Genomic DNA, 25,811 nt, shown 5'->3' with positions numbered 1-25,811 from the left:
CAGCCCTCATTCTTCATACCTAATTTGACTTAGAGACCCTGGCTACTTCTCTTATGCTTTGTCTTCTGAGACTGAGTCCATCATCCTCTCACTCCTTACATTTCATTCTCATTTTTCTTGGAAACTAACGTTTTCCACTTGCTTCTTCCAGGCAGCTGGAAGGTGAACCGGACAGAGGCAGAAGAACTGGAAAGAGGCGGAATACACTGAACAGGGAACTTGGCAAGGTTGGGAACTTTAATCGCTTTGTTAATGGTAAATTATTTTTGCCTCCTTTAAGATGGCATTTGATCATTATACCCTTCTAGGATCATTGCCCCAATACAGTTCTTTTGGTGATAATTGTTGAAAATGCAGGTGAAAGGGGCCTATGGAAGCAACAGACCTAAAATATGTTATTTTTTAAGTAGATGGAATTGGATTATACTTTAAAGAGCTTCACTAAAGCGTCAGGGTTTCCAGTTAAGGGCCTGACCACCATATCATAAAACATAGGACATACTTTAGTTGTACAACACGATGGGATATGATCACACCCAACCTATGAATGGATAATAACAGCATTGAGTCTGTTTAAAAACAACATTCCCTAGTCTCTTTTCACAGAGAATGTGTATTCACCTTCATAGTATAGCTGCTTGGTTTCCAGTAGTGTTGATTCTAGCCATATGTTTCTAGATTATACTTGACACTATCTTGTACTATTTATTTTAGCAGTGCTGGCATTTAAACCCAGGTAAGTTTGCCAGGCAAGTGCTCTACCACTGAGCTACATTCCCAGCCCCCTAAATAAAATTATGCCAATAATTTTATAGGGAAAAACTAACTAACCACTCTTAATTTTGATTTAAATTTTAGAGGTTTGAAAATATTAATTTAGATATTGAGTTTTGAGGATTTGGAGGAAATGAGAATATTGGACTATGGCTGATAGGCCTCTCAGTCTATTTGTGTATGAGAGAGAGAGAGAGAAGATATACACGTGTACAAAACCTTATTCATTCTCACAGTTCTTAGTTTCATGACTTTACATAAACTGGAATTGTTTTTCCCAGTTCTCAGTGAAGAAATCTAAGCTGTGAGTTTAACGTCTTGTTCACTGTGTTTGGGCCAGGATTTTGTAAAACTTTTGTGAAAAAAAAAAAAATTTGTTTTCCTTATCCTACTTGTAACATATTTATCAATATGCTTCCCTGTATTTTACTTATGGTAAGATTTTATCTTGTATATAGAAAGATAAGTTGATTAGAGTGAATTCAAAGCAATCTTTACTCTGAGGTGATAAGTTGTCTAATGGACCATATGTATGAGTCTTGTTAAAAAAATTACTCAATAGAGCAAGGTCTTAAAACTAACAAATGCCCAGGCATCTAGAATAATTGATGTCAGAGTTACAGCTGCATTAAAAAAGACTCCTGGACAAGTTGCAGATCTCTGAGTTGATCACTTGTGAATTGATATAAGACTGCAGTTGAATAATGTTGAAAAACAACATTATTTTTGTATAGTCTTTTCAGGTATGTTTGTGATTAATAATAACTCCTTTGCAAATTTTAGAGGAATATAGCTCTGTTTCTTCGAAGAGCCCTTGACCTTGAGGTGCTCACAGTTTAGTGAAGGAGAAATCTTTAAACCAAGAATTAAACGCAGAGAGAGGTTCCACAGTTCAGGGTATGTACAGAGTGCAGAGCAGCATTGTGGCACTGTGTTCTGGCCTCATCTCCCACTGCTCTAGACTTCCCAAAGTGCCATTTCCTGAACCTACCTATCGCACATAGATTATGATCGTAAACCCTAAAAACAACCCATCCTGATAGATTCTAATTTCTTTATTTTACAAAATGAGGTTCAAAAGTGTTAATTGATTTGCCTGGGGCCTGCTCATGAGCAGGTGCCAGAGTTGATTCAAACCCTGTCCCAGTTGCCCCAGTAGCTAGAGCTTCTTGCACTGTACTGCCCCCTACTGTCTTTGTCCTCTGGTCATCTCTATATGAGAACTGAATCTTTCAGTCATGTCACCTTATTCCACTTTAGCCTGAGGGTGTATGCAAGGGCCAATAGATTTTTCACCACTATTTACTTATCCAGGAAAGACTTCAGGAGCACCAAATACATTAATTTTGGAGTTACACATAAATTTAAGTACATTTATGAATATGAGATCAACAATATTTCTAAGCAATCTTTAGAGACCATTTCATAGTACCCTCCCCAGATTCTCTGTAGAATGTTCCTTTAGCTTCTTTGATAATTTGTTCACTTATTCATTCATTTGTTCACTTACTCATTTATTAAGTACTTACTGTAAGCCAAGCTAGAGATTAGAGTCTTGCCCAGTGGATCTTATATTCGAGTTAGAAAGATAACTAAGTCTGAAGCTCACGGAGGTCCAGGTTGAAGTTAAAGTTTAGCTTGACTAAGGTGACACCTGGTGTGCCCCTTCCCATGTTACCTTCCCAAGCATACTTCCAGAACATTTTTGTTCTACTCTTATGAATAAACTTTTCTCTTTGAGCTTCTCTCCATTGACCTTTGTCAATCTCCACTTATCATTTGTTGATTTTGAGGTCATTTGCCCATGTAACTGGTAGAATATTATAGAATCATGGTGACCTGGTTTTTGAATTCTCTCTGCCGTCAATCAAGTGGGTGACTTCAATCAAATTCTTGGAATTTTGAGCCTGTTTCCTGATTTCAGATGTAGTGATATGTGTTAGACTCTTGCTAAATTGCAAGGAAGAGGCTCACACCTTTGGTGCTAGGTAGTGGATGTAAACTTGAATGGGAAATAATTTCAAGCATCCATGTTGTCTCTTGGCTCTGATGTTTTCAAAACCTTGTAGAACAATAATTCAGTATTTAGGATAGGATTTTAGCTCTAGCACCTGTCTCTTTTACTTTGTCCACCCAACATTTGTATTTCCCAAAAGAAAATATCTGATTGAATTGATCTGTCTAAAACCCTGAAACCTGAAATGGAGGACACTACCATGCAGAATTTTGAGTCAAGCCATATCCTTGTTTATTGATCTTCCTCAAGTTCAACCTGTATTTTGACCTAAGTTGCAGTACTGAACCCTGGTCTCATTTCTTATTGCCAAATAAACAGGGTTGGTTTCATATATTATTTGTCTCACAACTGTAGAATATATAACTTCTTAGAGCTAGTTCTTCAGATGATATCTGAGGGGTAGCAGTTCTAGAGTTTCACAGTCTTCTTTCCAATTCAAATGCCTGTTAACATGATCAGAAATAATGATAATAAGGCATCTACTAACAAAATAATTGACACATGTCAAATATGCAATATATCTTCTTGGTATTGCATTTAGTATTATTATAATGTGATTATTCATATGACTGTCTCCCATTCTAGACTAAGAGCTCCATAAGGGCAGGATCCACAACTTTATCTTTCTATCCTTGGCACTTAGTTTAGAGGCTTATACATAGTAATAGATGAAAAGATGTCTGATTTGGGGAATTTCTTCTTGAAAGGATGTGAATATATGAATGCTTCCCAGAGAGGTATTGTTTAAGTTGATTCCGTCCTCCCTTACCCCCACACTGGGTATTGAAGCAAGGATCTTTTTTTTTTTTTTTATTTGATGGACCTTTATTTACTTTATTTATTTACATGTGGTGCTGAGAATTGAACCCAGAGCCTCACACTTGCCTGGCAAACACTCTACCACTGTGCAACAACCCCATCCTGAAGCAAGGGTCTTGTACATTGCTAAGCCTGTGCTCTACCACTGAGCTACACCCCAGGCCCTTGGACTAATTCTTAAGGAATGAGTAGGAATGTTCTCTAAGTAAAATAAAACCTTAAGACAGCATTCCAAAGAGAGACTATCAGGTGCAAAGGCACAGATAGAAAAAGATGAAGTTTACTGAACACTCCTGTTAGGTTGAAAAAACTTGACCAGAGGTTATGTTATAACTGAGTAAACTGTGGTGCTGCTTAGTAACTGGTGCTTGTTTTAGGGAGAGCATAACATACTCAGATTGTTGGCATGGTGTCTATAAGGATTTAGTAATACAAGTGTTGACTTCTTGGAGCTACTATATTATAGAGAAATCATTTACTTCTTTACCACATATGACTCTCTTGTGGGATGTTCACTATTCAAGGTGCTGAAAATATGGTCAGACTTACTCTCAAGGAGCTCACAGGCAAGCAAGGGAGACAGATGGATAAACAACTGATTTGTCATGTGACAAGTGAGGTAATAAGAGATTTGAATAAAATGTTATCAGGAAAAAGGAGCAGTTTGTAATATATAAAGTGCTGAGGGAAAAAAATCACTGGAATGAGTTGATATTGAACCCTCTGAAGCACTATACAAATATAAGACAGATTAAAGGAATGTATTCAGCTTAATTTGAGTTAACATTTTATTTTTGCTTTAAACAGAAGTTGTCTGTTTTTATTGTTTTAAATAGAAATCACTGACAGGCAAAAGTAGGAGGGACTACAAAGTAATTCATAGTCCACCATCTTGAGTCAATGGTTAATGTTTTGATGGATATATTTTATACTTTCTATGTATATTCATGTGTATGCATACATATATATGTATTTTTAATAGCACGGGTTTATTTTGTGTATTCTATTTAGTCATTTTATTTTTTTATGAGCTAAATCCCCTAAGGGTACATACGTATTACTGTACATAATGGGAACTAGGAAAGGGGCACTTTTTAGCCTAGTGAACCTATAACCTTGTGGTGATGTCATCTTCTGAACCATTTTAGAGGCTTCATCAATGATATATTAGGAATGAACTTGATGTGTACGGTGGTTATGCTTGGCATTATTGTTTGTAATAATATGAGAGATGACTTCAATATCCGTCAGAGGGAATGGTTAAATAAACTGGAATATCCAAACCATAGAATATTGTGTAGTTTAAAGAAGAATGAAAAAGACCTATGTACTGATATAGAAGACCTGTAATATATATTGAGTTTTTTAGTATGCTACTTTTTCTGTCGAAAGAGAACAGTATACATGCATATTTGCAAAAAAATTCTGAAGATGTAAAAGAAACCAGTTAAAGTGTTTATCTGTGGAGGAAGAATAGGAGTAGAAATGGGATTTTGCCAATACCTTTGTATGTAGGCATGTACAGTATTTTAATTTTTTTGGAATTTTATGTTTGTATTATCTTTTTAAAAATGAGTGAGTGAGTGAATGAAGTTATTAGAAAGAAATCAGAAGAAAGGCTCTGGGGGCTGTCAGTCTTTTTGAGACCAGTGAATACATAGCAGAAACAGCAAAGATGGGATGATTCACCCCAGGAAAGGGGGAGGCAGTCCTTTTTTCTTCTTTCCTTCAATTTTGTATACTTTTAAAATATAAAATATTGAGAGCAATAAAATAAAACAAAAATGTTTCCAGACTGTAGTCTGCATTACTTTAATAGTGACTTTCTTTTTCATATTCTTTAGTATTTTTATATTCATACATATAATTTTCTATTGCAGTCAGACTTTTTTTTTTTTTTCTTTTTTTTTTTTTTTTTGCGGTGCTGGGATTGAACCCAGGGCCTTGTGCTTGCAAGGCAAGCACTGTACTGACTGAGCTATCTCCCCAGCCAACACACTTTTAATCTATTTAAATTTACCTAATTGTGTTTTCTCTGTGGTGCTACCTGAGGACCTTTATAAGAAATGAAGCTAGGGCAACTTTACATAGTGCACATTTAAAAAATGGGCTAATCTACCTCAAGAGAAGGGAATTCAAGCTTCAGATCCTACATGTGATGCAAACATGAGAAAAAAAATAAGAAAAAGGAGATTTAAATGTATGTATACACACACATATTCATATATATAAATGATAATAGCATTTTCCTTTATTATAAAGGAAACAATACTCTCTTTGAATAATTTAGAAGACAAAATATGAAGAAATACAATCTTTAATTTTACAACCCAAATCACTCTTTTTGCTTTTTAGACTTTTTTTATGCATATAAACATTTTTAAAAAGTAGAATCATGGTGTATAGTCCTTTTCTCACTGTAGTTTGGTCAATTTAATGGTGGTATCTATATTATGGCGTGGTTGTGTGTATTTGTGTGACTGCAGATTGAATCCAGGGGCACTCTACCACTGAACCACAAACCCAACCCTTTTTCTTTTTTAAATGTTGAGACAGCATCTCACTAAGTTGCTGAGGACCTTGCTCAATTGCTAAGGCTGGTCTCAAACTTGTAATCCTCCTGCCTAAGCCTCTCAAGCTGCTGGGATTACAGGTGTGTACCATCACACTTAGGCCTGTCATCATTTTTTTTGTTTTGTTTTGTTTTTAATTTTTATTTTTACTCGTTGATGGGCCTTTACTTAAGTAATTTATTTATATGTGGTACTGAGAATCAAACCCACTGCCTCACATGGGCCAGGAATGCACTCTACCACTGAGTTACAACTGCAGCCCCTGTCATTGTTTTAGTAGCTGGATTACATATTATGTTAACCATTGCCCCTCATTACCACCATGGGGAATTTCATTGTATATTTTAGCAGACCTGAGAAGTATTTTTGGGTTGAATTCCTAAAAATAGAATATCTGTAGGAAAGACTACAAAACAATTTTAGGGCTTTTAATATAAATTTTTAAATTATCCTATAGCAAAAATTGTTTCAGTGTAGGGAAAAAGAATTATTTTTTGTTCTTTTATCTCTTCTAATTGGTTGTTATCAGTTTATATTAATATTTATTTTTTTGTATTTATGTATTTTTATGTATAAAATATATTGAACTAAGGGCCTCGTACATTTTTGTGTTTCATAACCAGTCTTGTTACTAAGCTCCTATTATTTCTAATAGTTTACCAGTTGATTCTTAGTTTTCCTGAAAAATCAAAATCACATTTGCAAATAAGGACAGTCTTGCCTCTTTCTTTCCAGTGTGATTCCTATTATCTTGTGTTCTTGACTAATTGCATTGGGTGGAGCATTTGAACAGAATTAATAAGTGGTTGTAATAGTTGATATTCCTAATCTTTTTCCTGTTTTTAATGGAAATGCTCTGAAAATTTCAAATAGGGATGCTTATGTATATGTATTGATTATATTACATTAAAAAGCGTGGATTTATTTATTCCTGGGTTTGGGGTTTTTTTGTTTGTTCTTTTTGTTTGTTTTTGGTACCAGGGATTGAACCCAGGGACACTCAACCACTGAGCCACATCCCCAGCCCTTTTTGTATTTTATTTAGAGACAAGGTCTCACTGAGTTGTGTAGGACCTTGAACAGTTGCTGAGGCTGTCTTTGAACGCCATATCCTCCTGCCTCAGCCTCCAAGTGTATGCCACTGCACCAGGCTCTGTGTTTTTTTTTTTTTTTTTTCCAGGGTTGGGGTGGGGTGGGGATTGAACTTAGGGGCCCTTGGCTACTGAGTTATATCCCCAGCCCTATTTTGTATTTTATTTAGAGACAGGGTCTGAGGTTGGCTTTGATCCTATTGTCACAGCCTCTGGAGCTGCTGGGGTTAGGGGTGTGTGCCACCGCAGCCAGGCTCTGGTTTTTGTTTTTCTGGCGCTGGTGATCTAACCCAGGGCCTCATCATACTAAGCCACACCTCCAACCCATTTTATTTAACACATTTCTGGCAACTATTGAGATGAGCATGTTGGTTTTGGTTTTTACTTTTCTTGTTAATATGATAGTATACTTTTTAAAACTTTCTGTTAAGCCATTATTGAATTCCTGGACTGAACTCAAAGGGGTTTTGTTTTTAAATAAATTGCTTGATTTTATTTGCAGTTATTTTTGCGGCATGGAAATTAGTCTTTTATAAGTTTTCTTTTGCGCTAATGTTCAGTTTTGTGTGTTGAGCTACCTATATACAAATAAGTAGAAGGTTCTCTTCATTTTTGTGTGTGTGCTTTGAAACAGTTGTCTACTTTTTGAAACTAGGTGCATTGTGAGCTATAGATTTGTCTTGCCCATTCTTTAAAATGCAGTTACTGGGCAGACACTTCACAGAAGAAGATATACAAGTGATCAACAAATATATGAAAAAGTGTTCAACATCTCTAGTAATTAGAGAAATACAAATCAAAACCACCCTAAGATTTCATCTCACTCCAATTAGAATGGTCATTATCAAGAATACAAGTAATAATAGGTATTGACAAAGATGTGGGGAAAAAAACACACTCATACATTGCTGGTGGAATTGCAAATTGGTACAGCCACTCTGGAAAGCAGTATGGAGATTCCTCAGAAAACTTGGAATGGATTCACCATTTGACCCAGCTATCCCACTCCTTGGTTTATACCCAAAGAACTTAAAATTAGCATACTACAGTAATGCAGCCACATCAATATTTATAGCAGCTCAATTCACAATAGCTAAACTGTGGAACCACCCTAGATGCCCTTTAATAGATGAATGGATAAAGAAACTGTGGTGTATATACACAATGGAATATTATTCAGCCATAAAGAAGAATAAAATTATGGCATTTGCAGGTAAATGGATGGAGTTACAGAATATCATGCTGTGTGAAATACGTCAGTCCCCAAAAACCAAAGGCTGAATGTTTTATCTGATAAGTGAATACTGATACATAAGGGCGAGAACAAGGGAAGAATGGAGGAGTGGTGGATTGTGTAGAGTGAAAAGAGGGGAGGGAAGGGGGTGGTGGAAGGAAAGATAGTGGAATCAGACAAATCATTACCCTGTATACATGTATGATTACATGAATGGTGTGACTCTCCAGCATGTACAACCATAACAATAAAAAGTTTGTGTACAATGAGTCAGAATGCATTCTGTAAAAATAAAAATAAGTAATGCATTTACCTTAGGGAAATGAAGTTTTTATGTAGCAATTTTGGTATAAATACGAGCAGAACAGAATGTAGTTTTCCAGTGAGTCTCCTCGTATTTGCTAGCAACGTTCTTCATGTCTCTGTTGTTTAGGCATTGGTGCTAGTGCTGAGTTATTAACACCATCTTAGGGTTTATAGGATCTTTGTTTTAATATTGAGCCCATGTAACTGTTTAGTTGTGTAGCCTTGCAGATAATCAGAATGGGCCTATCAGGGCCCTGCTTTATGCCCACTGAAAGCAAGAAGTAAGCAGTAAAACTTGCTGGGCTAGAAGATGTTAAGAATACAATATTCTTGTTTAATTTTGTTAACTTGGAAGAGGTATAAATGTGAAAACTTTTGAAACTTAAACTTCCTGTTGAATGCAGTTCTGAAATACAGCAAATGATTCCACTTTTCTTTGGTAAGTTTGGTATGTTCAGACCTAGTTAATGTTTCATTATAGAATTCCTAATGTCTGAGGCTCACATAATGAAGATTCTTGTTTAGAACTTTAGATATAAGAGGATGTAAACAGTACTGTGTAAGATCAGTCTGGATGGGAAAAGTGTAATTTTCCGAGCAAATCTCTGATAGCAGTTTGTTTGCTTATTTAACTCAAAAAATTAAAACATTCAATGAAAGGAGGCTGGGAGTGATAAGGAGATTATATATTTTAACTGAATATCTTTATTTTGTATCGAAATAGAATACCTAGAGTCCCTGGCTTTGGACTTACAGAAGGAAGCATGTTTTTTCCACCTGCTGCATACCTGAGGTTCTCAAACTTGAGCATGCATCAGAATCACCTGCAGGCTTATTACGACACATGTTGTTGGGCCCCACCCCAGAGTTGTATGTCTAGGGTGGGGCCTGAGAATTTGCTTTTAACAAGTTTTCTGATGCTGCTGATGCTGTTAGTTCACATACTAAAATTTTAAGAACCATCGCTGTCTACTAAATATAAATTATAAATGTCTAGTTTTAGAAGAAAGCTTAGTTTCTGGAAACACACAAGTTATGGGGCAAATCATGAAAGATTTAACCCTTCAACCAGAGGACTCTGGTCAAATAGGATTAGTGCTTAAACCCATGGGAATAGGAGCTATTATGTGTCCCTTCTGTGTCCTTCATCACTTAGTATTTAGGCTTGTTTAGAAAGGCCTAGTGTTTTTTTCTTAAAACTGGTAAAGGACTTTGAGTGCTTGTTAAATTGAAAGCTTTGTGTGGTTTTAAAGATACGAGCTATGTTTATTGTTAGATTTTAGGGATTTTAATTGTAATTTGAGATAATAAGAGAAATGTTTTGCAAAAAGAGAAATCACTGGAATTATCTTCCTGTAGTGTTGGAGAAAGAATATAGTCTGCTTCACAAAGCATCAAGTGTGCTGTGAAGTTTTCACTTTTTGTGATTGTCTTTCCATTGTTTGGGGTAATACTAATAATTCTTGTTGTCTTTTTGAAGATGAAAAGTGAAGACCAAAATCATATACCTAGCATAGAAACTACAAAGTAGAAGCAGTTATTAAGGAATAGATGGATATATATGTACACACATATATACATACACACATGCATGTGTAGATATAATGCACATATTTTTAAAAAATATTTTTAGTTATAAATGTACTCAATGCCTTTCTTTTTCTTTCTTTGTTTCTTTTTTTTTTTTTTTGAAATGTGGTGCTGAGGGTTGAACCCAGTGTCTCATACATGCAAGGCAAGTGCTCTACCATTGAGCTATAGCCCCAGGTCATATAATCCACATATTTTAAAAAATTGTTTATTTATCTTTAGCTAGAGACAAAGATTATCTGTGCTGAATTTAGGCATTATATGTTGTAGAATCTTTGAGTTGAAGAGAGAAAACTTTGGGAGCTACACCTTTTCATAGAGGAGTTGTACTTCAACAAGTTTTTCTTGCTTGTCAACTCCCTAATTCCTGTTGTTCCACTGTTAATAGCCTCAGTTTTTAAATTGACCAGCTGCTCTCACCTGGACTGTTCAGAGCAATAACTGCATCACAAACAGTGGGTTGGGCAGACCCCCTACTTGGAAACATTGCTATTTGGCTCCCTTTATACCCTTAGAGAAGGTATTCCTTGGAGGAGGAAAAGGAGGGTAGAGACTAGATCAGTGGTTCTGAAGCTTGGCTGCACATCAGAAACAACCCAGGAGTTTCCTAAAAAGTAATCTAGATGTGTTATGGGGGAGGCTCCATCTTAAACCATTCAAATCATAATCTCCTAGGATGAAGTCTGGTTATCTGTGTGTGTGTAGATATAGATATAGATATGTTGATGGACCTTTATTTTATCTATTTATTTATATATGGAGCTGAGAATCGAACCCAGTGCCTCACACGTGCCAGGCAAGCACTTTACCACTGAGCTATAACTCCAACCCTGGTTATCTGCATTTTAACAACTTCTTCACAATTTTATGTAGCCAGCTGGGCACTGTGTCTTAGATGAAAACAGTGTTGGTCTCAGGTGAATTTTTAGCAGCCTATGAAATAAAAAAATAAGGGCCACAAAGTGTTTTTCATAAAATTTAATTTATTCGGTTTAATGAATTGTTCTTTTTTTTTTTTTTGTGGTGCTGGGGATCGAACCCAGGGCCTTGTGCTTACAAGGCAAGCACTTTACCGACTGAGCTATCTCCCCAGCCCCTAATGAATTGTTCTTTACACTTGAAGACTTTCTATGTATTTTATTGTTAAAATAGTGTATTATTTTAATGATGTTGATAGAATACGCTCTTTACTTACTTTTTAAAAAGTTGTAATCCTGTGTTTCCCTTAAACTCTTTTCTTCCTTTTTTTTTTTTTTTTTGATACTGAGGATTGAACCCATGAGTACTTTGTTTTTTTGTTTTTTTTTTTTTGGGTACTGGGGATCGAACCACTCTACCGTCTGAGCTATCTCCCCAGCCCCGCCATGAGTACTTTAACACCTAGTTACATCCCAGTTTTTTCTTTTTTTTTCTTTGCGGTGCTGGGGATCAAACCCAGGGCCTTGTGCTTGTGAGGCAAGCACTCTACCAACTGAGCTATATCCCCAGCCCCCAACTTTTATTTTGATACAGGGTCTAAGTAAGTTGCTACAGGTCTCAATGAGTTGCTGAGGCTGGCCTTGAGCTTGTGATCCTCCTGCCTCAACTTCCTAAATTGCTGGGATTACAGCCATGTGCCACTATGCCTGGCCTCCCAAATATTATCAAAAACATACTGGTTTATGAAATCATGAAGATTGAATGCCTCTGATTTAATCATTCTTGGAAATGGTTTTAAAATGCTTTGGAATACAGATTCATGGAGAGTCTGAAACCCTTGGGACCAGGTGAAATTCAGAATTCATCAATTTCCAGGTTTTAGAAAGATACTTTCTCTCTGTTGGGTCTGATGCAGACCCAAACACATTGTTTTCAAGCAAAGCAAGAGTGTTTACACTAAGTGGGATAAATAAAGGCTAAACATAGCTTCACATCAATTCACATCAAGTTTTACTGTCAGCTAAGTTTTGACACGAATAATATGAAATTTTTGTAGTTTTTAGAAATTGTGCATAAAGAATTATAGACTTTTTGGAGGTTTGCTTTCTCTTTCTAAAAGTACCAGCAAAATTTCAAATTAAATGGAACTTTGTTTATGGTAGGAAATATTATTTACTTTGATTTAAACATACTGGCAGGTTATGTGACCTTGCTTATATTTGCCTTCTAAAGATGTCAGTACTTTTGTTGAAAATAATTTTTCTTCAGCCTGATTTCACCTGCATTTGTAGTATTGAAGAAAAATCAGAGTTAGCTTTTTTGGGGGAAAAAAAAAAGGTAGCATTCTGAAATTGAAGTGGGTAGTGGTTCAGAGCCTGGGTTTGGGAATTGGGTCAGAAAGATGTAAGGTTAAGCCCCAGTTGTGGCATTTTACTAGGTTGTACCTTACCCAAGGTATTTAATGCGTCTCTAAACAATAGACAATTTACTGGGGGGAAACATGAGATAATAACAGCCATTTTCATATAGGATTATTGTGAAGATTAAAAGAGAGAAAGTTAGTTAGAAGAGCTATTATTTTATTTTTGTTCCTTCCCCTTGGTTTTGGGTAAATTACTCTTTCTCTGTAACTTGACCATCCAGCGGGACCTTCTCTTTTGCATAGAGGTCTGTAGGAGTTTTGCCTTATGCTTTCTCAACTCATGAGCTATTTTAGCTCCACCCTTACAACTTAGATATAAAATTCTGTTTCTTAAAAAAAAAAAAAAAGAAAGAAAGAAAGGAAAGAAATGAAAAAGAAATCCATCCATGGGCTCCTAAACTTTATATGGGCAAATAGAAAGTCTTCATGTGTAGTCGGTAGTACATAGTATGAAGCCTTTCACTGTCTAAAACATACTGTTCTTGACTTCTTAATTGTGTTCCAGCATTGTGCCCCTGTTAGCCAGAGAAATATTCTCCTTTCTCCCAGGGAACAGTTCTTACCTTGGTCTCTCATGGACACACCTTTCTCCAACTAATTACCTTTTTTCCCCTTGTGCTGGAGATTGAACCGAGGGCCTTATACATGCTAGGTAAACATTCTACCATTGACCTACATCCCCTGCCCTTTGTATTTTTTATTTTGAGACAGGATCTCAGGATGGCCACAAATTTGGAATCCTCTTGCTTTAGCCTCCCATGTAGCTAGGGTTACAGGTGTGTGCCACTGCACCCAGCCACATTACCTTAAGAAAGTTTCTCCCACCTCAGATATTGCCCTTCCTGAAAAGACTTACAGCGTATGCAGTTTTCTCTATCTCATTATGTAGGTATTTAGGCTGATTGGCTCCCTTCTTCCTACTTTGTTGTGGCAAACAATCCTTTCTTTTCTTTTCTTTTTTTTCCCAACAAAAGTGTATCAAAGAAAATGCAAATGCTGGAATCCCTGTTTTTTTTCCAGTTTAGGTAGTTCCACTCTGGCAAACTTCTATGCCTAACCTATAGCTCATGAGGAGAATGTTATACCATGTGGAGTTATTAAGTGCTAATAGTAAATAACAACATCTAAGAATTTCCTAGAAGTGGGGGATTTTCCCCCTGGAATAATTTAACCTGTCAGAAAGATTCCAGAATGGGGTTGTCACTGGTGGTTGGGAATAGCTGTTCATACCCCATGAAAAGTGCCCGGCCACAGATCCTTGCCCCTAACTAAGGGCACAGGCTTCCTGCCTGAACAATGAGATTTAGAATAGAGGATTCTAGAAATGGCAGTTAATCAACAAATTATTTATTGAGGACTGGTGGGTGCACAGAGGCATGATAGAAACTATAAAGGACTTTTTATTGCCCTCAAGAAGCTTTCAAGGTTATAAATAGACTATTCCTACAACAAATAATGAGTAATGGTCTCTCAAATATATGTGCAATCAAATGTGAAATAGAGACCATAGTAGGGGAGACCTTAGGTGTAGACCTTCTATTGTGGCATTTCTGATAAAACAAGTTGAATTGTCATCATAATCAGTCTAAGACATTTATAGACTTGTTGGTGAGGAAAGTTATACATATTTTATATGTAATAATTTTCCCATATGAATGTTATGATTAATGTTATCTTTAAAAATTTCAATTCGAGTATTTCCCCCTGTTAATAGTATGTAATAACTCTTAAGAGCTGGATCTGGAGAAGTTTAGGACCCTGTGCTGACTGCCATTTGATGTTATCCTGGAAGGGTGATGGATTGCCTTTAAGTGGGAGGAGTAGAGTTTGAAGGCAGGTCTGAGTACAAAGCCACCAAACGTTGGCAAATCTGTTGATTCTACCTTTGGAAGGGCTATTAAATGCTTTATGGAGTCTATTTTATGACTCGTTATGTACATTTCTCATAGTATAATGTTAGCATCACAGAATATCCATGGGACGTTGTTTCTAAAAGTTTGTGAGTTAATAGGTACTAGGTTAAAAATGTAGCAAATATTTGTCTTTATCCTTTGTGCTCCTATAGCACAAAACTGAGAGGAAGCAATTTACAAAGAATAGAAGTTTATTTCTCACAGTTCCAGAGACTGGGAAGTTTAAGATCAAGGACCCAGCAGGTCTGGTTTTCTGGTGAGGGCTGCTCTCTGCCTCCAAGATGGTGCCTTGTATCCTCTGGAGGAGCAAATCCCTGTGTCCTCAAGGTGGTAGGCAGAAGGGCAAAAGAGCCAAATTCTGTGTGAAACCACTTTTATAATGGCCTTAGTTCCGTTCAAGAGGTGGAGCCTAATCACCTCCTAAGTGCCCCAACTCGATATTGTCACTTTGACCTTGAGTTTCAACACCTTAATTTTGGATGGCACACAGTCAAACCACAGCAATAGGTAATTAATAAATAATGTAATAGAGGAGATAAGTAAAACTGGGAAATGCTTAAAGAGGACTTCTCAGAGCAGTGAATTTACATGGCCTTGGATTCATGGATTTTGTTTGTTTCAAAGAGAATATATAGATTTGTAGGACACCAATTTGGGAACTACTGATGTAGAAATTAGGGTAATTAGAATTTTTGCAATTCCACACAGTCTGCCACTTTATTGGAAGAATTGTTTTTAGTCATCTTTAGTTTTTCTACCCACCGGAATTACCTATAGCAAATTATCAAGCAAAAATATGAATGTTGGGCCTTGTCTCTGGCCTAACAATTCAGAATACACAACAGGTATGGTTGTGGAAAAGCTTCCAGGTGATCTAATGTACACCTGAGACTGAAAAACCACCGAATTAGAATATGCCTTCTCTCCATTTGCCGTATGTGTTTTTTTTTTTTTTTTCTGTGATGCTGGGGATCGAACCCAGGGCCTTGGGCTTACAAGGCAAGCACTCTACCGACTGAGCTATCTCCCCAGCCCTGCCGTATGTGTTTTAATCCTACTTGAAAATGCTTTTGTTTTGTTTTCTTGGCTCTTGTCCAGGGAACTAGCCTTAATGAAGTTCCTCAGCCTTAATGAAGTTCATTGTTGTCATTCTTCCCAGGATGTCTGTATCAGATTTTCAGATTTCATTTCATCAGTGGGGCAAATTTATAGAATAGTATAGGATACATCATAACATTAATAGAAAAAAGATTGTATCAAATTGCTATTATTTTTCTAATCTGGCAGTATTGAGTTTAATTTAAATGTTGCCTCTATTTTTCAGTTATCCTTGCTTTTACAATTTTTTGTTATTAGGGATCACAGATCACATAAATTATTTCTCTTTTTTTTTTCATTTCTTTTTGGTACCGTGGATTGAACTCAGGGGTGCGTAACTACTGAGCCACTTTTTATAGTTTGTTTAGAGACAGGGTCTTGCTGAGTTGCTTAGGGCCTCACCAAGTTGCTGAGGCTGGCTTTGAACTTGAGATCCTCTGGCCTCAGCCTCTCAAGCACTGGGATTGCAGGCGTGTACCACCGTGCTTAGCTATTTCTTCTTTTCTTGTTTGATAAATTTTCAAAAACTTCTTGTTGACCTCTTATTACAGGTGAATTCAGTTTTATGTGTGCTTAACAAAGTCACTGACATTTTATTTGTAAATACTGTTTTTGAATCATATGGAAGATAAGTAATGTAGCATTTGTGCACTCAGATCAACAGAAAAGCTGAGCGGGATGATTACCTACTTTTTTTCTGTTAAAATTTGTGCAGCTGCTGCTCCATGAAGGAGTGAAATGGAAATACTGGGGACAATTTTTTTTTTTTTTTTTTTTAACAGTACTACTGGGGATTGAATGCAGGGGTGTTCTACCACTGAGCTACATCTCCAGCTTTTTTCTTTTTCTTTCTTTCTTTCTTTTTTCTTTAAAGACAGTCTTGCTAAGTTACCCAGGCTGGCTGGAATTTAAGGTTCTCCTACCTCAGCCTCCTGAGTTGCTGGGATTTTAGGCATGTGTCATCTCACCCAGTGACAAAATCATTCTAATTAGAGATTAATCTGGAATTTGATTTTTAACTATATACATATCTTACTGATCTTCCCTACCCCCTACAAAAGTTGAACTATTCTCCCTGCCTCCTGTCTTTCTTTATTCCTCCACCAAATGATGGATAAAATCTGATGTGTTTATTTACTTAGTAAAAGAAGAACTTATCAAATAAGGAGACTAATTTAGTGCAGAGTATAACATGACATATAAAAATATGTTCTACATGATTTTTTTGTTCCATGTAATTCTAAAGGCTTTATAAAGTTATTTCTTATATTGCCTATGTGGCTTTACAGTATGTGTGTGGCTATGACCTTGCAAAAAATTAGAAGGGGAAACAAAAGGCTAATAGGAAAGTTGGAGAGTTGGAGTTTGATGGGTTAATTCTGCAGCTGTCCAGGCAGGGAAACATATTTGGGAGACAGCATACCTGCTACCTGGTAAGTGAAATCACCTGCCACAGGCTAAGGGTGTTTCATGTGGCTTTGTATGGATCAAATTCTTCTCCTCATGCTCTTTTTTCTCTTGTTCTGATTTAATGCATACCATGCAGTGATTGATTACTAAAAATCCTAGGCATTTGTATTTTGGAGCATGGTTATGTAGTGACTGTTCAAAAAATAAAATAAAATAAATACCTTCCTATGTTCCCAGGTAGGAACTGTTCCTTCTCTTTTGTGTTCATAGCCTCTCCCTCTCTACTAGACCTTTCTGTGAATGCTTAAACATGCCACTGGCCTCTTCAGTCTCTAAAGATAGTTTCCATGGACTTCTCACTCCTCCAGTTTCTGCCCATGCTTCCTTTGGCAGTAGATTCCTTGAAAGAGTTACTTCATACCTGCTGTCACCTGCATTTCAGCTCACTTCCACTTGACTTTCCCCTTCATGTTTCTCCATGGAAAGTGCTCTTATTAAGGTAATCAGAAACCTCCATTCTCCTAATTCTGTGGATACTTCTCACCCTACCTCTTATTTGACCTTTTAGCAGTCTTTAGCATTCCCACTTCACTGGAAATGTGTTGATTTTCTGTGGTTACTGTAACAAATTACCCTTAAACTGGTGACTTCAAACACAAAATTGTTTTTCTCAGTTCTGGAGGCCAGTATTCCAAAATCAACATATCAGTAGGACCATACTCCCTCTGGAGGTTCTAGGGGAGGATCTGTTCTTTGCCTTTTCCAAATTCTGGTGGCTGCAGGACATACATATCTTTTGGTGAACTTCATTCAATCCATTACACTGGAATTCTGTCTTGATTTCTGTATTGCCACAATCTTCTTCCTTCTCATCTCTAGATTCTTCTTAGCCTCCTTTCATATTATCTTCCTTCTCTGCCTTCTTTTGAAAACACATCAGAGCTGGGCCTTGGGCCATCTTTTCGTCTCCCTTTTCTCTTTCTTTCTAGGCAGTGCTTTCTAGTCCCATGACTTCAGTCAGCATTTATGTAAATGACTGCTCCAGCTTTCTGTTTGTAGCACACTTCTCCTGTTCTTGATGCATATAGCCACCCTACTTAGCATCACCGTTTGAGTGTTTCTGAGGCGTTGCAAATTTAACATGTCCAAAATAGAACTCATCACTCTTCTTACCCCACCCCCCCATCACCACCCAAGAAAAATTTGCTCTTCCTACAGAATTCCTCAGCTCAGACAATGACATTACCATCCGCCCAGTTCCTTGTACCAAAATTATCTTTGATATTTTCCTCATCTTAGTTCTCTACATCTAGTGCATCACCCAAAACTTCCTGAAATCATTTTGGAGTTGACCTACTTCTCTTACTGTCACCACCATGAACCAAGCAGCCACCATATTTTCATCTGGATGAAGAGCATTAACTGCCATACTGGTCTCATCTACTCTCAGTCTCTCCTATCTATTCCACATAGCAGCCTGAGTGATTTCAAAACATAATTTGAATCATGTTGTTATACTGCTGAGAACTCCTAATAATGGCCTCCATCACTTTCAGAATAAAATCCAGAAGCCTTCATATGGACTCTTAAGGTCCTATGTGATCCAGCCCTGTCTGCCTCTTCAGCCTCATTTCTTCCTTGTCCTTCTACCAGATGTAGTACGTTTACCTTCTTTGTGTCCTGAAAAGGTCTCTCTCCTGCCTGAGTCTTTGCACATGCTTCTTTCCTTATTGCTAATTTATATTTTTCAGGTATCAGTCAAAATGTTGCCCATACCCAGATTAGATTGGTTCCCCCTGTAGTTTTCTAATAATCCCATTTACTTCTCACTTTACAGCATAAATCATAGTTACTCTTAATTATTTGCTTGTTTCTCTCCTAAGAGAATGTAAAAACCAGGGCAAGGATTGTGTATGCTGCTGCCAAAGCAGCACTCAGATATTAATAAATGAGTAGATTGAGCTAATGACTTGTGTTTTAAAATATAATGAGAAGAGGTAAAACCTGTATCCAGTGGCAGCATATTTGAAGTAAACAGAATTTAAAACTATTACCCACAATATTTGATTTTAAAAGGAGTATTAAACAGACTGGAAGGAATAATGAAATTGTAGGAAACAGAATAGCATAAACTAGTTTTTATTTTTTTAATTAATTATTTATTAATTTTCAGTACTGGGGATTGAACCCATATATACTTCACTATTGAACTATCTCCCTGGTCCTTTTTACTTTCTATTTTGAGAAGTCTTGCCAAGTTTCTAAGGCTGGCCTTGAACTTGTGATCCTCCTGCCTCAGTCTCCTGAGTTGCTGGGATTACAGGCGTGCTCCACTATGCCTGGCAGGGAATACTTTTTATATTATCTGTTCAATAAGCCTTTTCCAGGCACTCAGTCAGAAATCCCAAATATAGAAAATTGTGGCAGTGCATGCATCCCATTTTTAGCATATTTCCTTGCACATCAGAAGGTAGGCTAGGGGAGCAATAAGTTTCAAATTGTTCTTAGATTTCTTAATGTAGTATACCTATTGGGTAAGAGTGAAAACTGGAAATAGGAAAGTCTGGAAAATTTAAAGATGATGATCCTGTTTCTTCCCCAAGTTGGAAACATCCATGTGCCTCCCTAGGAGCTATCAGTATCCAGCAAAATTTCCCTATTCCCACCCTGCTACTAAAGTCATGGGGCACTTGAAGCACCGGTTCACTCTTACCTAGTAGGTCCACAAGCCAGTATCATTCTTAAACTAACCCACAGATTGAGAGCTTGGTCCCATCAGACTGTCACTCACTGCAGACTCCAGTCAAAATTCCAGATCTCTTGCTGAGTGTGATGGCGCACACCCGTAATCCCAGCAGCTCAGGAGGCTGAGGCAGGAGGATGGCGAATTCAAAGCCAGCAACTTAACAAGGTCCTAAGCAACTTAGTAGACCCTGTCTTAAAATAAGAAATAAAAGGGGCTGGGGATGTGGCTTAATGGTGAAGTGCCCCTTAACCATTCTATCCCTGGTGCAAAAAAAAAAAAAAAAAAAAAAAATTCAGACCTCTAGAACTTCTGACCAGCTGGCTTCTGGTTGGGGTTCCCACAACCCCATCATTTGGTTCACTTAATTTGTTAGAGCAGTTCACTGAACTCAGGGAAACATTTATGTTTACTAGTTTATTATACAAGATATTTTAAAGAATATGAATAAATAGGTGAAGAGAGATATAGGGTGAGATTTGGAAGGATTTGGAGCATAGGAGTGTCCATCCCCAGAAGCTGGGGTTCGCCATCCTGCTAGGATGTGGGTGAGTCCTTTCTCACCTTCCTGTCAACGTCCATACATGTTCAACTGTCCAGAAGTTCTCAGAACCCTGTCTTTTTTTTTTAAATGAAGGCTTCATTGCATAAATATTATTGTAACATGGACAACTGTGTAACAATGTGATTAGACAAAAAAAGGTATGATTTAATGCTAATAAATGAGTGGGAAAACCCAGCTTGTTCAAGATTCTTCGTGGCCAGGCTGGGGAGATAGCTCAGTTGATAGAGTGCTTGCCTTGCAGGCACAAGGCCCTGGGTTCAATCCCCAGCACCACACACACACACACACACACACACAAAAAAAAAAAAAAAAAAAAATCTCCGTGGCCTCTCTGTTCATATTTCCTTCCTCCAAGCTATGGGACAGGACCATTTTGAAAATGGGGGTCTTATGACCTAGCATCAACAAGGTATGTCAGAGAATTTCTGTATGACTAGCTGCAAGATAGAAAGGTAGGGGGAAGATTAGAGTATCTCTTTAGTTTCTTTTTATTTCTTTATTTTTTCCACCATACTGGGCTTGAACCCAGGGGTTCTCTACCACTGAGCTATATCCTCAGCCCTTTTAATTTTGATACAGGGTCTTGCTAAATTGCCAAGGCTGGTGTTAAATTTGCAATTCTCCTGCCTCAGTTTCCCAAGTGGTTGGGATTATAGGTGTGTACCACCGAACCTAGCTGTATTTTTATTTTAATTTTTCTTTCAGGGAATTCAGGTTTTTTTTTTCATTTTTATTTTTAAAAATAATTTTTATTAATTTTTTTTATTTTTACAGACTTCATTTTGATTCATTGTACACAAATGGGGTACAACTTTTCATTTCTATGATTGTGTGCAATGTAGATTCACACCATTCATGTAATCATACATATACATAGGGTAATATTATCTGTTTCATTCTACTGTCTTTCTTTCCCCTACCCCCTCCGACTCCATTTTCCTCTACATCCAAAGTTCCTTCATTCTCTTCCCCCCGCCACCCACCCTGGTTATGTACATCATCCACTTATCAGAGAAAATATTCAGCCTTTGGCTTTTTGGGCTTGGCTTATTTCACTTAGCATGATATTTTCCAACTTCATCCATTTACCAGCAAATGCCATAATTTTATTCTTCTTTATGGCTGAATAATATTCTGTTGTGTTTATATACCACAATTTCTTTATCCAGTTATCAATTGAAGGGCATCTTGGTTGGTTCCACAATCTAGCTATTGTAAATTGAACTGCTATGAATATTGATGTGGCTGCATCACTGTAGTATGCTGATTTGAAGTCCTTTGGGTATAAACTGAGGAGTGGGATAGCTGAGTCAAATGGTAGGTCCATTTCAAGTTTTCTGAGGAATCTCCATACTGCTTTCCAGAGTGGCTGTACCAATTTGCAATTCCACCAGCAATGTATGAGTGTGTTTTTTTCCCCACATCTTTGTCAATACCTATTATTACTTGTATTCTTGATAATAGCCATTCTCATTGGAGTGAGATGAAATCTTAGGGTGGTTTTGATTTGTATTTCTCTAATTACTAGAGATGTTGAACACTTTTTTAGTTTCTGTGGTCTGGCTTGAGGAAGAGAAGTTCTGGTATCTGTGGCATGCCTTGGAGACAAAAAGCATCAGGCGAAAGGAGGACAGGAGGTGGTCAGAGAGAGACAGGGATTTGGGTTTCTGAAGCCTACTGTACCTTTTATAACAAAAGACTATCTAGAATTGGGAATGTACCTCAGTGGTTAGGTGCTTGCCTAGCATGCAGGAGGCCCTAGGTTCCATCCCTAGCACCATAGTGAATGAATGGATAGATGGATGGAAGGATGGATGGAATTGTGGAACCATGGATGAAACCCAAAATATACATACATCATAAAATCACAGGTAACATCCCCATGTTGTTTATGTTGATCACCATTGTTTTTCTCATGAACGTGTGCGTTATGCAATTTGCTCTTAAATCAGAAGGGTTATTCTGTTCTTTCTCTGCCTTCCCTTTTCCCTTATGATCATATGCACTTAGTATTTATTTTTTAAATAAAGGAGATGTTTTAGAAAACTGAATTCTGATTCTCTGTGGATAATTTCCACATTGATGGGGAAAAATCACTGTGTTGATTGTAAACAATGGCCAGATAAATCTTTGGAAATACAATATAGGATAGCCTGCTACCTAGATAAGTAGAGAACCCGTAACTCTCTGTGTTTAGGAATACCACACTTACTTATGCAGTTGCTCTGGCATTTAGAGTTGACTTGCTTCTGTCATTGCTATGCTGCAAATGGAAATAGTAAAAATGAAGAACCGAATTCCTCCATTAGCCCTGTGGGATTGTTATTATGAACTTGTATTTGAAATAAACATTGTCTTATTTTGTCTTAATCTAAAATATGGTAAACAGATATATTTCTTACCAGGTGCCCTATTTAAACCTACAGTGAATTTAATGGGTTCTGCTTTAAATAGAATTCTTTTAGAACTATCAGTGAGTTGTTTTTCCATCTATTCGTTACTGTTCACAGTTCTACCTTGTCTTTTTACAAGATTAACTTTTTTTTTTTTCTTTTAGTGGAACTGAACCCCAGGGCACTCTACCCCTGAGCTATATCCCAGCCCTTTTTATTTTTTATTCTGAGGCACAGTCTTGCTGAGTTGCCCAGGCTGGCCTTGAATTTGGCATTTTCAAATTCTCAGAATTTGGCAATTCTGCCTCAACTTCCTGAGTTGCTGAGATTAACAGGCATGTGCCACCATGCCCAACTACAAGATTAGATTTCTAATGTCCATAACAGTTTAGGAAATTGCAGAAACTTAAGAAGATTCAGCAAGAAATTTTTAGTGTACTCAAATGCAAAGAAAAGCTTTTAGGTGTGATGCCAAGATGGAGAAAAGAGGGAAATAATTTGCTAAGGAAAATCTAAAGAAACCCCAAGGAATTTGGTGGAAGCAAGACGGGATAGAGAGAGAAATTTGCCAAAGCACAATTAAGCCATGAGTATTTATGGAGTCCTTAATGTTGTGGTGAGTTACAAAATGTATACACCTCAGGCTTGTTTTTCAGGAGTTGAGAATCTAAATGGAAAAAGAAAACTTATGCACATGAAACAAAAACTGAAGGAATTTTAACATGGTACTTCCTAGGTACAGTAGCTTGGAGAAGAAAAGAAGTTGGTAAAGGCTGGAATGTTTTTTGAAGAATGGTTAAGATTAAGATAAAGAGCAGAAAAAAAGACATATTCTCAGTGATAATAAAAATTCCAAAATGGATTTAGAAGCCAAAGTAAGCTAATTTTTCCATACATATGCACCTCTAAGAGTCAATAGACTGACATACACACACAAGCTGTAGACAGAGATGAAGGCTAGCAAATATGGCCACCAAAAAATGAAGCAAATGTAGCTTAGCTGAAATGGTGTTGCATGTCTGTGGTTCCAGCAACCTGGGAAGCTGAGGTGGGAGGATTGCAAATTTTAGGCCAGTCTCAGCAACTTAGGGAGACTGTTTCAAATATAAAAAAATAAAGAGTTGGGAGTGGTAAGAGCGCTTACCTAACATGTGCAAGGCCCTTGCTTCAGTCCCCAGCACCACAAAAAATAAAGGGCGGGGGATGTAATTTAGTGGTAGAGAACCACTGGGTTCAATTCCCAGTGCTGCAAAAAATAATAGTAATAAATGAATCTAACAATTATTTTACTTTTTTATAAATTATTTTATAATTAAAACAAATACGCATTCTTACAAAAGATAAGGAAAGGACATATACCTTAATAGAAAAATGGCCAGTAAACATCTCAAAATACTCAGCTCAGTAAAAATTAAAGAAGTGTAAACAGTAAAATACAAGTTTTTTCTTATGAGACTAGGAATGATAATGGTTTAAAAATAATAGTGTTCATGAATGTGGGGGGATTTAAATTCTTTTGGCAAGGTGGCAATGAATCAAGATCCTTTAAAAAATGAGCATATTCTCCAATGTAGCAGTTCTAAAGAAATCATTAGAAAAAATAAATGCCAGAAGTTCATCCAAACTTTATAATACAGAAACATTGATCATACTCCAAAAGACATCATGGCTATATTAACACATAAATGAGAAAAAAAATGGTAGAGCATCATGTATCATGATCCTGTTACTACTGAGAATGGATACTTGGGGAACCTGTGTCTAAGTCTGTATCTACATACACATCAAGGGTGTCAGGAAGCTTCTGTGCACCACATTGTTAATTATTCTTAACTTTAGATGGTTGGAAACTGGTGGGTTTTTTTCTCTTTTTTGCTTATCATACAACGAACACATTAGTTTTTTGAAATACATTTTAAATAAAAACAAGGCTTGAGAATCAGAATAAGGAGCAGTTGCTTATAATGTTAATTAAGAATGCATACTCGGGCTGGCAGTGTAGGTCAATGGTGGTACACTTGCCCAGCGTGTGTGAGGCCCTGGGATCGATCCCTAGCACTGCAAAAAGAATTAAGAAATAGAAAAAGAATACATTCTCTCTTCTTATTTAATCAGTAAGGAAACTGATTTGGATTAGGTTTTAGGATCTTTAGGAATTTGGCATGGCAAGATTCTTTACCACCACTCCACCCTGTGGCTCTTTCCTAGAAAAAAGTAAGCCTAGACCCTTTTTTCTCTTAACTCTTTAAAGAATTGTACATCTGTGTAGTTGGTAACTGCAGGACGTAGTTGGCTTTATAACAGTTTCAGTCTAAGAGTCTCTGTTCATTTAAGTTAAAGTGTGGCTCAGAACTTCAGAAACTTCTAAAAGAATTTGGATGTTTTGGGTTTACATTTCCTTGATCCTTGTATTCATTTTATCCTTTGTTTTGCTCCTATTTAGAGTCTGTCATAATGAATGGATCAAGTGTGGCAAATACACCACCCAGTGTAAAATCCAAAGAGGACCAGGGACTAAATGGGCATGATGAAAAGGAAAACCCATTTGCAGAATATATGTGGATGGAGAATGAAGAGGACTTCAACAGACAGGTAAGGAAAGAAGTAGAAGTTAATGATACATGTAACTTGACAGCTGTAATATTTTACTGTTAAAAAAAAAAAAAAAGGCTGGGCATGGAGGAGCACACATAATCCCTTGGGTGGCTGAGGCAGGAAGATTGAAAGTTTGAGACCAGCCTCATCAATGTAGCAAGACCCTGCTTCAAAGGAAAAAAAGCAGGGGGATACCGGTCAGTAGAGAGCACCCCTGGGTTCAATGCCATCCAAAAGAAAAAAAAAAAAAAAAAAAAAAGAAAGAAATGGGGTATCACTGGCTCCCCTCACACCTGTATAGGGGATTGAACTCAGGGATGCTTTATTAATGAGCTACAATCCCAGTATT

At 37.0% G+C, this 25,811-nt stretch overlaps 1 protein-coding gene across 4 annotated transcripts in view; it reads left to right on the top strand.

Annotated features, from left to right (window-relative positions):
- Window positions 1-25,811, top strand: part of Paip2b (poly(A) binding protein interacting protein 2B) — a 32,886-nt gene that overhangs the window by 650 nt on the left and 6,425 nt on the right. For 3 of the 4 annotated variants that reach the window (XM_047522774.1, XM_047522771.1, XM_047522773.1), the window contains exons 2-3: window positions 152-227; window positions 25,311-25,459. In XM_047522774.1, the coding sequence (XP_047378730.1) occupies window positions 25,322-25,459 (138 nt within the window). In that variant the 5' untranslated portion in view covers window positions 152-227; window positions 25,311-25,321. Of the gene's footprint in view, window positions 1-151; window positions 256-25,310; window positions 25,460-25,811 lie in introns of all 4 variants that reach the window. The other variant, XM_047522772.1, reaches the window with a different exon arrangement.

The sequence above is a fragment of the Sciurus carolinensis genome, chromosome 13 (assembly GCF_902686445.1).
Source record: "Sciurus carolinensis chromosome 13, mSciCar1.2, whole genome shotgun sequence".
In the NCBI taxonomy this organism is placed as follows: Eukaryota; Metazoa; Chordata; class Mammalia; order Rodentia; family Sciuridae; genus Sciurus; species Sciurus carolinensis.
Note: the sequence above shows the minus strand (reverse complement) of the source record. Positions and strands in the feature narration are given on the sequence as shown.